The 16,885-nt window shown below is 44.8% G+C and overlaps 2 protein-coding genes across 3 annotated transcripts in view; one reads left to right on the forward strand and one right to left on the reverse strand.

Moving 5' to 3' along the window:
* Positions 1–16,885, forward strand: part of BEND5 (BEN domain containing 5) — a 1,404,194-nt gene that overhangs the window by 916,178 nt on the left and 471,131 nt on the right. The gene's annotated exons all lie outside the window — the stretch shown is intronic.
* Positions 1,171–3,135, reverse strand: LOC142073059 (uncharacterized). Its single transcript, XM_075131944.1, has 2 exons — positions 2,280–3,135; positions 1,171–1,691 (listed from the first exon to the last, which is right to left on the reverse strand). The coding sequence occupies exons 1-2, from the start codon at positions 2,860–2,862 to the stop codon at positions 1,171–1,173; spliced, it is 1,104 nt and encodes a 367-aa protein (XP_074988045.1). The 5' UTR covers positions 2,863–3,135.

A 16,885-nucleotide genomic window follows, 5' to 3' on the forward strand; every position in this document is an offset into this window, starting at 1 on the left:
CCAAGATGAGAGCAGCCCTCACAGTTGAGAAGCGAGTGGCGATAGCCCTGTGGAAGCTTGCAACGCCAGACAGCTACCGGTCAGTTGGGAATCAATTTGGAGTGGGCAAATCTACTGTGGGGGCTGCTGTGATGCAAGTAGCCCACGCAATCAAAGATCTGCTGATATCAAAGGTAGTGACCCTGGGAAATGTGCAGGTCATAGTGGATGGCTTTGCTGCAATGGGATTCCCTAACTGTGGTGGGGCCATAGACGGAACCCATATCCCTATCTTGGCACTGGAGCACCAAGCTGCCGAGTACATAAACCGCAAGGGGTACTTTTCGATAGTGCTGCAAGCTCTGGTGGATCACAAGGGACGTTTCACCAACATCAACGTGGGATGGCCGGGAAAGGTGCATGATGCTCGCATCTTCAGGAACTCTGGTCTGTTTCAAAAGCTGCAGGAAGGGACTTTATTCCCAGACCAGAAAATAACTGTTGGGGATGTTGAAATGCCTATATGTATCCTTGGGGACCCAGCCTACCCCTTAATGCCATGGCTCATGAAGCCGTACACAGGCAGCCTGGACAGTAGTCAGGAGCTGTTCAACTACAGGCTGAGCAAGTGCAGAATGGTGGTAGAATGTGCATTTGGACGTTTAAAGGCGCGCTGGCGCAGTTTACTGACTTGCTTAGACCTCAGCGAAACCAATATCCCCACTGTTATTACTGCTTGCTGTGTGCTCCACAATATCTGTGAGAGTAAGGGGGAGACGTTTATGGCGGGGTGGGAGGTTGAGGCAAATCGCCTGGCTGCTGGTTACGCGCAGCCAGACACCAGGGCGGTTAGAAGAGCACAGGAGGGCGCGGTACGCATCAGAGAAGCTTTGAAAACCAGTTTCATGACTGGCCAGGCTACGGTGTGAAAGTTCTGTTTGTTTCTCCTTGATGAAACCCTCCGCCCCTTGGTTCACTCTACTTCCCTGTAAGCTAACCACCCGCCCCTCCTCCCTTCAATCACCGCTTGCAGAGGCAATAAAGTCATTGTTGCTTCACATTCATGCATTCTTTATTCATTCATCACACAAATAGGGGGATGACTACCAAGGTAGCCCAGGAGGGGTGGTGGAGGAGGGAAGGAAAATGCCACACAGCACTTTAAGCACAGCACTTTAAAAGTTTACAACTTTAAAATTTATTGAATGACAGCCTTCTTTTTTTGGGGCAATCCTCTGTGGTGGAGTGGCTGGTTGGCCGGAGGCCCCCCCACCGCGCTCTTGGGCGTCTGGGTGTGGAGGCAATGGAACTTGGGGAGGAGGGCGGTTGGTTACAGAGGGGCTGCAGTGGCAGTCTGTGCTCCAGCTGCCTTTGCTGCAGCTCAACCATACACTGGAGCATACTGGTTTGGTCCTGCAGCAGCCTCAGCATTGAATCCTGCCTCCTCTCATCACGCTGCCGCCACATTTGAGCTTCAGCCCTGTCTTCAGCCCGCCACTTACTCTCTTCAGCCCGCCACCTCTCCTCCCGGTCATTTTGTGCTTTCCTGCACTCTGACATTATTTGCCTCCATGCATTTGTCTGTGCTCTGTCAGTGTGGGAGGACAGCATGAGCTCGGAGAACATTTCATCGCGAGTGCGTTTTTTTTTCTTTCTAAGCTTCACTAGCCTCTGGGAAGGAGAAGATCCTGTGATCATTGAAACACATGCAGCTGGTGGAGAAAAAAAAAGGGACAGCGGTATTTAAAAAGACACATTTTATAAAACAGTCGCTACACTCTTTCAGGGTAAACCTTGCTGTTAACATTACATACATAGCACATGTGCTTTCGTTACAAGGTCGCATTTTGCCTCCTCCCACCGCGTGACTACCCCCTCAACCTTCCCCCCTCCCTGTGGCTAACAGCAGGGAACATTTCTGTTTAGCCACAGGCAAACAGCCCAGCAGGAATGGGCTCCTCTGAGTGTCCCCTGAAGAAAAGCACTCTATTTCAACCAGGTGACCATGAATTATATCTCACTCTCCTGAGGATAACACAGAGAGATAAAGAACGGATGTTGTTTGAATGCCAGCAAACATACACTGCAATGCTTTGTTCTACAATGATTCCCGAGTACGTGTTACTGGCCTGGAGTGGTAAAGTGTCCTACCATGAAGGACGCAATAAGGCTGCCCTCCCCAGAAACCTTTTGCAAAGGCTTTAGGACTACATCTAGGAGAACCGCAAATGCCAGGGCAAAGTAATCCTTTCACATGCTTGCTTTTAAACCATGTATAGTATTTTAAAAGGTACACTCACCAGAGGTCCCTTCTCCGCCTGCTGGGTCCAGGAGGCAGCCTTGGGTGGGTTCGGGGGGTACTGGCTCCAGGTCTAGGGTGAGAAACAGTTCCTGGCTGTCGGGAAAACCGGTTTCTCCGCTTGCTTGCTGTGAGCTATCTACAACCTCCTCCTCCTCATCATCTTCTTCGTCCCCAAAACCTGCTTCCGTATTGCCTCCATCTCCATTGAAGGAGTCAAACAACACGGCTGGGGTAGTGGTGGCTGAACCCCCTAAAATGGCATGCAGCTCATCATAGAAGCGGCATGTTTGGGGCTCTGACCCAGAGCGGCTGTTCGCCTCTCTGGTTTTCTGGTAGGCTTGCCTCAGCTCCTTCAGTTTCACGCGGCACTGCTTCGGGTCCCTGTTATGGCCTCTGTCCTTCATGCCCTGGGAGATTTTCAGAAAGGTTTTGGCATTTCGAAAACTGGAACGGAGTTCTGATAGCACAGATTCCTCTCCCCAAACAGCGATCAGATCCCGTACCTCCCGTTCGGTCCATGCTGGAGCTCTTTTGCGATTCTGGGACTCCATCATGGTCACCTGTGCTGATGAGCTCTGCATGGTCACCTGCAGCTTGCCACGCTGGCCAAACAGGAAATGAGATTCAAAAGTTCGTGGTTCTTTTCCTGTCTACCTGGCCAGTGCATCTGAGTTGAGAGTGCTGTCCAGAGCGGTCATAATGGAGCACTCTGGGATAGCTCCCAGAGGCCAATACCATCGAATTGTGTCCACAGTACCCCAAATTCGAGCCGGCAACATCGATTTAAGCGCTAATCCACTTGTCAGGGGTGGAGTAAGGAAATCGATTTTAAGAGCCCTTTAAGTCGAAATAAAGGGCTTCATTGTGTGGACGGGTGCAGGTTTACATCGATTTAACGCTGCTAAATTCGACCTAAAGTCCTAGTGTAGACCAGGGCCAAGAGTAGCAACCACGCAGACATTCACAAGTATAAGGGCTAGTCTGTTTTACAAGTTTTATTAAAGTTACAATTAAAGTTATGATTACACAAGCATATAGAAATTCTATACAGACCTATGCACAAGTTACAAATATAGCTAGTTGCATCCTTAACAATAGCGTTAGGGTCAGATGGGTCTCTCTCACAGATTGATCCTTAGTAGAGGGATGGTTCCTGATGGAGTTTCCCACAGGGAGCTCAATTTTCCTAATGTAGGTACCCTCTTCTTATAATGTGATTCTGTCTCTACCTACATTCCGTGAATATCCATGAAAGTGTCAACTTATTGATCTAATGTCCCCTAGAAACATAAGGCATCCAATACCTATGGGTTTCCATTATTCTCATTAGTATTGATGCACGACCTGTATCCTGTGGTTAAGATGCATGTTGGAAACAGATGTGCCTTTACAGCATTTTTATGATTTAAAATGAATCTTCTGGGTAATTTTTTGTAATATTACTCCTCAGTATCTCTTCTCCCATAATCTTGGGGCTTCGGGTTATTTTCTGGTCACTTATGTCAGCATTTCTGATCTCCAAGGCCTAAAATAGCTTAAGCAGAATCTTGCAGACATCAGCCTACAGGCCTTTTGTTCCAGCTTTTCTTACTTGGATATCTAATACACGATTATTCTTACTAAATACTGTTTAATCTTATACTTCTGTAATCCTACAAATTGACTCTAATTAACATACAATGAATATGTATGAGCTAATATGATGATTAATTATGCATCACACAATAAACGGATGAGCTAAAATCATTGGCTAAACCACAAGCATAGCTGAGTGGGTTTAGACTGGCCAGACATTTCAAACACCCACGCTGGTAGAAGTCCTTCTTTCGAAAACAGTAACATTCTTTTTTTGTCACTAATAATTTTTTTCATCAGACAACAATGTGGCACCATCAACACTTGGTGCACGGAAATCCTGTGCAGTGAACAGATCTCAAAGGTGTGCATGGTTTATGGTCCAGCTACAGGACTGGAAGCTAGGAATTCATTCCTTATAACCTGGCTTTAACACTGACTCACTGCGTCCCAGTGGAGAAGTCCCTTACCGTCTCTGCCTTGTATTATCTCCATTGTACAGAGTAATATTCCAATCCTAGTTTGCAGGGGTGCTGTGCAGATTCACAAGGAGGTAACACTCCATACCAACCTTACCCCATGTTGCTGTGCAGATTCCCTAGTTAATATCTTGAAGGTGAACGGTGCTGAGTATTACTGGACTTTTATCTAAAAAGACATTTTAAATCATGGAACTAGAGAAAGATCTGCATAAATTAATTCTTCTGTTGATTATTCTATCTTGTCTTCTCATCTGAATATATTAAGCAGCAAAAGGAGTATGAGAATTTGTATCTCCCCTTTTCATCTGAATTTATTAGACAGCAAAAGGACTGTATGAATTAGTGATCTAATTTGAACATCAAACCAAAGGCAAAATTCTCCTTTTTAATCCACTCTGCATATCTTAGGTTCAGGAATGACGTTTCATCTCAGGGTTTGATTCTTCCTTAATTAGAAAAACTTCAATCAATAGCAAGTGTTTTTTTTTTTTTTTTCAAAATCAACACACAATCAATTGAAAGTCCCAACTTTCTGGTCTAAGAAATATAACATTAATCAAACTGCTCTGCTATAGAAATCAGTAACATTGGGCCAGATAGTTTCATTAGTTTCTAAGCAAAAATGCTCACTGATTCTAGCAGAAATTTCTGTTGGCATGATCTGGCCCTATAGCAGACCAGCATTGTATGGTATTTTAATCAGACCAAGATTGACTCTTCCTCCACCTGTAAAACAGGTACGATAATATCTACTTCACTTGGGTGTAGTGAGGCTTAATTCATATTTGTAAAGTTTCTTGAATGAATGATACCATTGAAGTGTGACATTTTCAATTTTTGGAATCACGAGTATTTTTTGAGAGCAATGTGCACTGATCACTTTGGCGAAGATGTAATTGAGTCAGCATAAAAGAATGATAAGGCATTGGCCTCGTAATTTGAGATTCTCACATTTGAAATATTAGTGTCATGCTTTTGACCCATGTCAACTGGAGGTAAATTCACAGGTATGGAGTTGAGACCCCTAAAGGGTGTCCAGAACTACTTGATGAGTGAATGTACTGAACTCTGGGAATGCAGATGGGCTGTTGGTTGGTGAGTAGAGATGAGGTGAATCCAGGCTGTCTGAAAAGCTTTCCCAAATGTGCATGGTCACAGTAAACTTGGATTACTGTCCTTCACAGCGCTTGGTACTTGGTTCTGAATCCACTGAAGGCACTCAGGATTGAGGAAGTGCCTTGGATAGCTACTTGAGGCAGGGTTTTGTGTGTATCAGCCTTTGTTTTCCACTGGTTACCTTCCCCAAACCTGAGGAAGAGCTCTGTGAGGCTCGAAAGCTTGTCAATTCCACCAATAGAAGTTGGTCCAGTGAAAGATATTACTTCACCCATGTTGTGTCTCATACCCTGGGACCAACATGGTTACAACAACACTGCAACCATAAAATCTGTTAGCTTTGGCTGTGGGTTCTATTGTCAGCTAATGGATTCAAATGAAGTAGTTTTGTCTGAGGTAACTCTGTTGGATTTGATGTTTGCAGAGAAGATGAATGCCGTGTCGCGTACTTTCTTGTCCTGTCTGAGTCTGTGGTGTACCGAGTAATGTGGTGGGAGTGGAGCAGAGTTGTGGGGTGAATTTGCTGTGTCATCCAGCTAGGCCTCAGTGATGCAGGCTATATCAAGTGCTTCATTGTTGATGAGGTTATGCATTGTTTGTTGGCAGCAGATCATTGACAAGCTTCACTTTTAACTTGTCACTCTGTGCTGTCTGCTTTGGGCCCCTGCATAGGTAATGGTTCTGTGTAGTGTATAGGTGTTAGATGTCTGGAATTTGGTTTCTTATGTCTGCTATGCCGTTTCCTTGGACAGCTCGTCCCGGTTTTCACTGTGATAAGTGAAAGAGTGGGCAGTGCCATCGGATGATCTGAGTGGAAGAATGGTGGTTTGGTTGGCTAAATGCCATGGAAAAGACAGGCTTGTTGGATACTTTCTGGAACTGTAACCTGGCTGAGTCCTGGGAGTGGACAGAGCTGGAACAGTCTGTTCCTGGAGTAGTGGTGAGTGTATTGAAGTATGGCACTAAAGCAATGGAAATAATAAAAACAGCAACAGTTATAATAGATGGGGTCTAGCCCCATAAAAAGGGGAGATGTCAGTGTCCTCAGAAGTCCATTTCCTTGAAATAAGACATCTGCGTTTTCATGATGCCACTGTTGCTCTCACCTGCTTTGGGAGATAGCACTTACCACTTAGGAGTGTCTGAGTCACAGCGGTAAAGTGGCCTGGTGACCAGGACATGGAGGTGAAGGCCAGAGAGGCAGTACTGGGGCCAAGGGCTCCTTCCTCAGAGAGTCCTTTTTTGTGGGGAGGGGTGGTTCCTGTGCTGAAGGGGCAGGCTGGGAAAGGATTCAGTCTCCTTGTCACATTTCAGAATGCTTCGATCCTTTGTTTCCACATTTTCAAAGTGAACAGAGGTCCCTGGCCTGCTACAGAGGTGGTGTGAGGGCCAGTGGGAGTTGGTTCCCACTGCTGCTACATCGCACACTGGGGAGGGAGGAGAGACCGAGTCCTGTAAACCCAACCCAGGCCCTTCTTGGCTTGTGAGATAGTCATGAACACCAGTGCGGCTCATGACTGAAGTAGCCAATGCCTCATTCAGGGAAGGAATCTTCCTTTCCTCCTTCACCCACATGATAGTCTGACCAATCCTGAAGAAACTCGTCCAAGATACAACATTCTAGCCAGCTACTACCCAGGATCAAACCTAGCCAATGATCAAATACAAGCTCGTCTAACTGAATGTAATATTCTAGATCTGGCACAATCTAGATTCATGCCAGGATGTGGATCTGAAAGTGCTCTAGAAGCATGAATGGATAATCATCTGCTGTCAGTGGATAGAGGGCAGACATCCATTCTCATCCACTACGACCTCTCTGAAGTATTTATTGCTGTCAATCATGTAACACTGCTGTCTTGGCTGAGAGTGGTGATGGGTCCAGGGTAATGTGCTAAAATGGAGCAATGGTTGGAAACTGCACCTCCATGATTGGAGCACCCACTTGTGGAGTCTCACAAGGATCGGTTCTCTCTCCAGTCCTGTTCAACAGCTATATGCAGGCACTAGGTGAACTGGCCAACATGTATTCAAGTTCCAGCAATTTGCAGATGGTATACAACTCTACTTACCCTTCACCACAAACTACCATACCACTACCACCAAAATTGCTCCGTTTTTGGATGAGATGAGCTCATGGATGAAGAAGAGCTGGCTGAATCTAAGCAAAACAGAGGTGGTGATAATGGACAGAGAGAAGTAATTTAAAAAGTTTGTAGCCATGGTGCAGTCTCCTATTGGTTGAAGGTACACACTCACAATTGGTCAGTCCAGTCCTTTGCTTAGGAATGTTCTTGGATTCTTTGCTGATGCTAGATCTCACAGCAGCATCTATGAGTAGTGTGTATTTACCATCCTTGACTGGCTAGGAGACTCCATGCCATTCAGGTGGATGATGACCTGGCCTCAGCTATTCAAACCTGTGTCCCTACTTAGGTAGTCTTCACCAATGCAATATGTCTGAACATGAAGCCTTCAGGACTTGGGAAACTAACTAGCATAAAATGCTGTGATGCATCTCCTTAGCAGCCAGGGCTACTGTGCAGCATCAAACCTGCCGTCCACTCTCTATCCTGGCTTCCCATAGACTATTGAATCAAGTTCAAGGTCTTGGTCCTTGTCTTCAAGGTGCTCAATGGCCTGAGACCAGGATCTTGGAAAGATCAACTAAAATTCTGGAATGAAGACTGTGACCATCAGGTCTGCTTCTCCAGCACAATGGGACTTTCTATAATATGGGTAAAGCTTATTTGAGTGGGAGACAGAGCTTTCTCAGGTCTGGTCCAAAAGTGTGGACTGAATTCTCCTAGGAGCTAAGGACCATCACAAAGCTCACCAACTTCTGCTCCAAGTGCAAGGCACATTTTTATGATCTTGCCTTCTGTAAAACACAGATATACAAGTTGCTATATTAAAATAAAAAAACTACCCAAACAAGACCCTCCACTACACACTTCTGTCCCAGGGGAGAGAACAACTAACACGAGACCAATATTAGTCCAGTCACTTAATGTAAGACTGGCAGGGATTCAGATACTAAAGTGGTGAGCATGATGTAAGACCCTGTGTAGAACAGAAAGATCGCTGCTGCTGCTGGCTGGAACTTGTAGAAGAAACATTTCAACAAATTGTCTTAGACATTTTCTTTGTGCCGAAAATGCATGTTTGACCTTCCCTGCCTCCCCCCCACCCCCCACTGGAAAAAAATCAGTCAAGAACTGACATGGGCCATTTGGACATTTCCAATTTGAAACTTTTGGGGGGATTTTTTTTTCAGTCTGCAAACTTGTCAATATTTTGACTTTTGCTTTCATGTTGAATTGGAATAATGTGGAAATATCAGTTTCCTGTGGGATGAAAATTCGGTTTTCCAACCAGCTGTGTCCAACTAGACCTCCCATCCATCAACCACACTGTTGTTGGGAAGTGTGCTTGAAATGCCCTGCTGGTCCCGATCACTTGAGATAAAGTCTGTTTGAGGGTATGGAAGGAACGGAAACAATGTGGCACTCCAAAGCCCTTACCCTAGATGCACCACATCTGAGACCCCTTGGTGACAAACTATATGACCCCCTATGTTTTGCTAGAAATGATTTTCTTTTGACTTGGCAATGTCCCTTTAAGAAGAACTTTTCATAACTCTCTACTGTTCAGTGGAGTTTCTCCTTCTTTTGTGTAATTTCCTGGGCTGCGTAGTCATGGTGAAATGCGTTGCATTAAATGTCTCTCATATCAGTAAAGAAATTTAAAACCATAACATTTTTCATAAAAAGGGATATTCCCCAACAGCCACTGGAACAGTTTGATCCTAAAACTCATAGGCTAGCATGTGACTGTAATTGAAGAGGTTGGGCACAAAAATATTGCTTGGACCTGGAACTCTGCCAGACTCTTTGTCCTATATCTTATCATGCTTGTCTATTTGGGATTCTTTCATAAGCTTTGTTGTATTCATCATGAAGACTAACTGTACTTAAACTAACCACAAACTTTGAAGCTCCAGGGTGGGAATTGCTTGAGTAAACAAGATCAAAAGTAAATGTAGCCACAGCACTAAACCAAGTGGGCTCTAAACTTGTTTTAATTTGCAAAGGTTAACTGCGAACGGTATTGTTGCTTGGGCATATAACTTGAGGACAGCATGCGGCATCACTGATTTGTAAGAAAAAGGAAAGAGGATGACCAGGAGAGGGATACATTTGATTTCCTTCTTTTGTTTTTTCCTTTTAATTGGCTTTATTCCTACTATTACGAACACGATGTACAACTCAAGATGGTGGAAGGGTGGAGCTAAGCACAACCAAATCATTTATCTCCTATGCCGGCGCTCATTCAATATAAATTCTGGATGGGGGTGAGGGGAAGTGGCATTACTGTAATAAAAGGGGAAGAGATTACAATGCTTAAGCTTTCCCCGAACTGGTTTAATTTGTAGGAGGTGCACCCCTGGGAAATCAGGGATGAGAAGGGAGACAAGAAATCCAGAAATGAATGAGTCTGTGTTCGTTTCCTTCTGAATTTATTGTCCCTGTGTTATTCAGCCGTCTAAAAGTCGTTCCCAACCTGATACATTTTAGCTTGTTTTCTTGATCCTAGTCAGGCATTCCAGCTCAGGGCCCATTTCAGGTAACTCTTGTAATCGAATTTCCATTTAATATAAAGTAGTATATGCTGAATATTTCTTTGGGAGATGGGATTATGGGAGATGACTTGGGTATCTTGCAACTCCCTGATCTGGAGCAAGACACTTTTTTGCTTTGCCTCTGCTAGCATTTTTTTTCCGTAATTTACCACGGTTGATAACAGTACTGCTTTACGATTGGTAGCAATGGTAGAAGTTCTAGTGTAGACAGGCATTTGTGGGTGGCAGCATTTTAACTACTCTGCTCTCTAGACAGGCTCAGAGTGTGTCTGTCTAGACGGCATTCCTCATACTCCATCCCAATTCAGAAAATTCTGATTACCTCCAAATGCAATAACTATTCAGGGTTAAGAGACTTTACCTCTACAATGGTGTTCGCAGCCTTTGTCCTAACGGGTGTTCCCCAATACTACATAATAACGTTTTGATTGCTTCAGCAAGTTGAGGTTCGTATCTCCTATTGTGGACCAGATTTCCTCCTGGGCTGAGTTCCAGAACTCACAAGTTCTGACTCTCGGCCCACTTCTGAGTACCTCAGACCCACTTTTCCCCCGGCTGTAATCCTTTTTCTGCCTATTGATCAGCCTGTTTTCTGCTATGTACCTGACAGATGAACAGAATTACACAATCAGTCTAATACATTAAAAAAAAAAAAAGTAGCAAAGCCGTTGAAAATAGACTTTGTCAAAGGCAGTTTCAAATTTCACATGATCATACTCTGCTGTTCAGGGAACAACAAGCAGGTCACGTATGTCAATCTTGTACCAGGCAAGCTAGGGAACAACTTCTCACAGAAATGACTGTGAACATCATTTACGCAAGTATGCTGAACGGATCCAAGGAGCACGCACAGCGCTAGTCACTGCTCACTGGTTTCTGAATGAGTTGTGAAATATTGTATGTGCTTTTCACATTGATAATTAAGGGAAACACAGATGGCGGCGCCTCGAACGTTTTCTTTGTCACTGCACGTAATCGAAAATGAAATGCTAGTTCTAGGCGGTGGCACTAGTAGCTTCAGGTGTGCGTGTAATATTCAGGGCTCGCATTCTGAAAAGGCCACTGCGAGCTTTAAAATTTCACTGTGCGGTCGTGCATCACTGCACACTTGTTGAAGGCACTGACAGATGGTGATGTTTAGTTTAAAATAATTTCTCTATTAAACCAAAGCCTGTCTTGTCAATGATTTTCATAGGAATGCGGTTTATTGTAACAGAGCATCAGCATCATTAAAATGCATTAGGAGCTATTAGGGTTTTAGGAACAAACACACATAGGAAAGTCAATGTAACCAAGTTGACACAATTAATGGGCAATCCCCTGGCCAGGCCAGTATGGCACAAGTTTCATGGTTTGGTGTCTTGAATGGCATATCACTGATATGGTAAAGCTTTCCCTTTGTGTTCTTCTGTCACCTACTAGTCAATCTTCATTATTGATCATTGGTCTCCAGGGCCCAGATGCTCAAAGGTATTTCAGTGTCCTTTGAGGAGCTGGGCCAAGGTTGCTGCACCAGGGTAAGGTACGCAGCAACACAAATCACTGTGGGGAGGTGAACAATGATGTTTTACTCTTTGATACTTCTTTTTATCCAAGGATCTGAGTACTTATCAGAGTTTCACGACAGTCTTGTGAGGTAGCAAGTGTTTATACCCAGTTTACTGCTGAGCAGACTATTCCAAGGCTGAGCAAACTAGCCCCAGGGCATGCTGTTAGTCAGTGGCCGCATCAGGAGTACAATTCAGGAGGCGTAGCCCCTTTAACACTAGGCCACACTGTGACAGTGCACCCCATATTTCTGATATGATTATAACATAATCGTGATGTATTTTATGCAAGATAAGTCAAGTGAGGTGTCATTGGAAAAGTTGATTTGCTGAATATTGTTGTCCTATTTGTATGCCTATAGCATTTTTGTATCTGAAGTTATTAATATAGACTATCTGTATTTCAAATGTAGTTACACCCGAGTAACTCCCACTAGACAAGATGCTTTCAGTCTAGATAGTGGGTGGGGAAGGGCCTATTCAGGGGAAGGGCCTATTCAGGGCAATGGCCATTAGGAAAAAACAATAGGCCTTAGGATAAGCTTATCTCCCACCTGGTGGTGAGCCTTCCTGAGAATACTCCAAACAGCCTGTGAGTAATGGTTGTTATGACCCTACAAGGACATGTGATCAGACCCCATGATTCTGGACCCCATCTTGGGATCTCAGTATTTTTCCACAAATTGGTTTGGGAATCAAGCATTGAAACCAAGCATTCCCCCCATATTCAAAACCTGTATAAGGCAGGGAGTGAGATCATCTGGTGGTGTTCACTCCCCACACAAGAAGACTCCTGGAAACACCTGAGGAGCAAAGACTGAACTGGGGGAAGTCCTGGACGCAGGCTAAAGGGATTTCTAGCCTGTGAATGAAACACTTGGGGATTCCAAGCTGTAAAGCAAGTGCAGCTTGCCCCTTAAGAATCTGCAGCCTACTTGTATCATCCCTTTGGATATGAATTAGCAGATTCTCACCCTATCTATCTAGTATATTAGACTTAGTTTGTGTTTTTTGTTTGTTTGCTGGGTAATCTGCTTTGATCTGTTTGCTATCCCTTATAGTTTTAAATCTATCTATTGTAGTTAATAAACTTGTTTTTGCTTTATCTAAACTAGTGTGCTGGTGTGAAGTGTATGGGAATCTTAGCTCAGGGGCAATGGCTGTTGCATATTCCTCTCCACACTGAGAGATGGGGCGAACTTTGTGAGCTTATGCTGTACAGTTCCCTGGGCAGCGCAAGATGGTTTAATTTGGGGTTTATACTCCAGAGGAGGTGTGTGCCTGGGAGTTGCCTTAGCTGTAGCCTTTCCATTGTTGGTTCGTTGCAGGGGCTGGACAGAGAGCCTGCATGTAATTTCAGCTGGGTATGGCCCTACCTGTGTGAAGGCTGATGAAAGTGCAGACTGGAGGGTTTTGCAACTTGTCACAGCAATACAGTGTGAGAGGGAGCCCAGGCTGGTGTGTCAGGGGGCTCAGTGGTACCTCAGTCCCAGGTGGCACCTGAGGGGGAGCCAGTCACACACATTCCCTCACAATAGAGCAAGAACAAGAGGTCATGAGGAAGTGTGGTGCAGGGATAAAAAAGACCCTTCAGGATCCCCATCTCCGTTAGGACCTGATCAAGTGTCCATTGAAGTAAATGACAGTCTATCAATAGCTTCAGATCTTGTCCTTAGAGGAATTAGGAAAGCTCCAAGCTAGGTCAATTCATCCACTTCACACATTGAGATTTTACAACTGTTTGCCCAGCTCCTCAGGGAAATCAAAAATAGTTGTGGGAGGAGGGATTTGTTTCAGGCTATGTGGCTAAAAGTGTCTTTCATGGTGGCAGGAGATCTTGAAGCCTTCTCCCCAGGCTAGCCAGGTGAGAACAGTTGATTAGCAAGAGCTAGCTGAGTATAGTGTCACGTAGCATAGACTTGTATTGGTTTGACTGTAGAAGAAAATTCACTGTAATAATGTTCCTCTTCTACCACGCCCCTTTTACAGATTAATAATGTAACACTAATTAGCTTTCCCTACAACATATTAGTGTAGTATGTTACGCTTGGGAATAAAATGTCAGTCAAAAGAAAAACAAATTTTAATTCTACCATTGGAAAAGGTGTTTGGGTTTTTTGTTTAACTTCCTATGGGAAAGCAATACACCTTAAAAAATGAAAATACTCTCACTTTTACTTTTGGGGGTCACATTTTAATCAAAGCCATACCTGGCTCCAGGGGAAAAAAGGAAGTAAAAGTGGTTGAATTTAATAACTAAAACAACATAAACTGTCTGCTTTGAAATGTATAATCTCACATGACATTTATTTCATAATGTGACCAAATCATATATGTTATGGGGACACTCTTTATTAAAAATGCCATTTATTTTAACGAGCAATAAAAAGAAACACTTTTTTTTTGCTGTGGCAGAGGAAAAGGCTGCTATGCTAAATGAAAACATATAGCTCAAGTTTTGCTCTAAAATATTTAAACAAAGTGATGTGGAATTTATTATTTTGCTGCCTTCCACCATGAATAGAAGAACATTAAATTATCCTAAATATAAGAAATGTTCTAGAAGAATTTGTTTAGCTTATAAATAAGTGTTGCTGATGAAGAATAAGATCATTTAAATGTAACTTTTTATATAGGTTTGTAATATGTCCTAGAAGGCCTAATTCAATGCCGAAATTAATGTGGTTCATGGCTAGAGATGTGGGTCTCATGGGGATGAACTGAGAGAGACTAGGAAAATTGTACAGTTGGGTCTAGAGCCACAAAAGGTTTTAAGCATTGCAATGCTGAGGCTAACTTTAGATGCCCTGCCGCCTAATGGAAAGTCACCCTGTGTTAGGCTCCCTACACAAGGCAGGGGTAGGGTTAGGCATCTCAGAATGGAGCATATTGAGCCAGCACATGGAGTGTGGAGCTGCCTAAGCTAACCAGGAGGAAATACTAAGGAGAGGAACATGACCTAAGCTTCACCCCTCAAAGAGCATTAGGTGCCTGTCTATAGGTGTTGGAGTTAGGGGTGAAGGGGGTGTCACTTATATACAGGGTTTACAGTTTTGGTTCAGTGGCTCTCAGCACTGCTGTTATAAAAATTGTTCCAGCCCCCCCCGTTTCCGCTTGGGATTCACTGCTGTCAGACCTCTGCTGCAGTTAGGTGCTTTGAAGAAGGAGGGGATGTGGCAGCGATGCCCCCACTCCCTCCCTTTGCTTTTAGCCCAGCGGTTAGAACACTTCTCCAGGATGTGGGAGACCTAGAATCAATCTCCCTCCCTCCCCCCATGGGATGGGTGTGTCTGTCTGTCTCTCTCTCTCTCCCCCCCCCCACCCCCACCCCACTGAAGCTTTTCTACTTTTTTGTGTAAATAACTGAACAGTCAGTGGGCCGGGGAAACAGTAAGAAGGACTCTCTAGCTCAGTGGTTAGGTCATTTCCCTGGCATGTGGGGACCCCTGTTCAAATCCCTGGGACTGAGCATGCATGGGCCCCTCAGCTGAAATAGGTCAGGCAGTGCCTAGGTTGTGGATCCGGCTTAGGTGTGAACTGGGGCAGAAGCAGCTGTGCCCGTGCTGACTGGCAGATTTTTAGGCACCGTGGGGATTTATCGGCAGAGATTTAGGAATATGGGGTTAGGCAGCAGCTCAGGAGAGGTTTGTGAGGATTTGTGCTTAGGTGCCTAAAGTTCAGTTAGGTGCCTAAATCTCTTTATCAATCTAGGTCTTAGAGTCTCCAGTCCAGCTGCTGTGAGCTGTTTTCAAAAGCTGCCAGAGAGCCACCCTCCGCTCTTACACCAAACAAAGGAAGGGTTAGATTGTGCCGGGCTGTGATGCCGAGATGGGGTGCGTGGGGCCAAGAACATACAAGGATCCCTTCCTCCTTGCCCAGCCTGTACAAGAGAACAGTCCCCGCCTGTGAGCATTTGCGGGAATGCTTCCTCAGTGCAGCCCTGGAGAAGTGTGGGACCCCAGGGGGAGGAGGCGGGTCATGGCTTTTCCTCACCCTTCCCACAGTGGCTCGAGCAGCAAGCAGCGGCGCTGGTGGGAGCAGGCTGTGACATCCCAAAGAATGCTGTAGCCTGTTTGTACTGGGCTGCCTGAGGAGGGGTGTTAGCTCATTGAGGCACAAATCCTTCCCGAGGTACCCTGGGTCAGCGCGTTTCCCCACCAACCCACACGTGGGGGTTGAATGCCACAACTTGGCCTGACGTATTTAAATAGCATCGGGAACAGGAAATCCAGCTAATACTGAATACAACTGGCACTGAGCAATTTTGAACACTTAGGGTCTGATTTCCAACCAAGCTAGGCATGCAACTGCATGTGCAATGACTATGATTGCATGCACAAATTGAGTAGTTGCATAGGCAAATTCCAAGTCAGTTACTTATATAACTACCTGACTTATCGGCACAAATTTGGTGAGAACAGCCTCCCACTATTTAAAAAAATCAAACTCTGTTCTGGAAAGGGGGTAAGGTTTAGTTCTGAAACCTGCTTTTATTTTGGAATGTGTTGTCGCTCACCAAAACCTTACAGTAATTGTTCCTTGTTGCAGACCCACTGCCCATTTCCCTGTCAAGGCTCTTTCTACCTTATTCTGAATTAAAGCTGAGGCTCCGCTTGTAACTCTAATGGCCCCTTTTACAAGATCCGCCAAGGGCTTAATGCCATCCTGGCCTCTCCAGGGGTTTGATCAAACTGAAGATCCATGTGACTTGATAGGCCTGTGATGATATTGTTCTCCCCTCACAATGACTTCCCGGCTGATATGCCTTTCCTGAATCTGACAGCTGCAGCAGGAGATGAGAAGCGGCTTGAGTCAGTACAAGGAGGCGGGAGCAGGGCTGCACAGCTCTGCAGTTAGACTTTATCATCAGGATAAGTGGACAGATATTATTGTGTGTCACATTTTGTGTGATATTGATCTGCCTCATGTTTCTAGGGCACCTCTTTGAAGCTTCCAGCTATGCCAGATACTAGTGACGATACCAGTTTAAAGAAGAATAGCGGTATGATCGGTGGCTTAGGGCGACGTGTGTATATATGCCTGAAAGGCCACAGCTAGACTGTGGCGCTAGATGGGAACTCATGATGCATTGCACCCAGATCCCATGCATTCACACCCCTCCAGCCTGTTATACCTTTTTGAGGCAGAGCTTAGGAATGAAGATATTGCCTCCGTGTTTGACCACGTACCTCCTCCAATCTGCATATGCCCCTAGGCTTACTCCACTGCCCACTTTACTCGG

Source organism: Caretta caretta, chromosome 8, assembly GCF_965140235.1.
Source record: "Caretta caretta isolate rCarCar2 chromosome 8, rCarCar1.hap1, whole genome shotgun sequence".
NCBI classification, from domain to species: Eukaryota; Metazoa; Chordata; order Testudines; family Cheloniidae; genus Caretta; species Caretta caretta.

What these genes read in the sequence shown, in the direction of transcription:
- LOC142073059 (XM_075131944.1), bottom strand. Translation starts at nt 2,862, where the DNA reads ATGCAGAGCTCATCAGCACAGGTGACCATGATGGAGTCCCAGAATCGC. An exon ending in AGGCGGAGAAGGGACCTCTG is followed by an intron (nt 1,692 to 2,279) that starts GTGAGTGTACCT and finishes TTTCTCCACCAG; the next exon opens with CTGCATGTGTTTCAATGATC.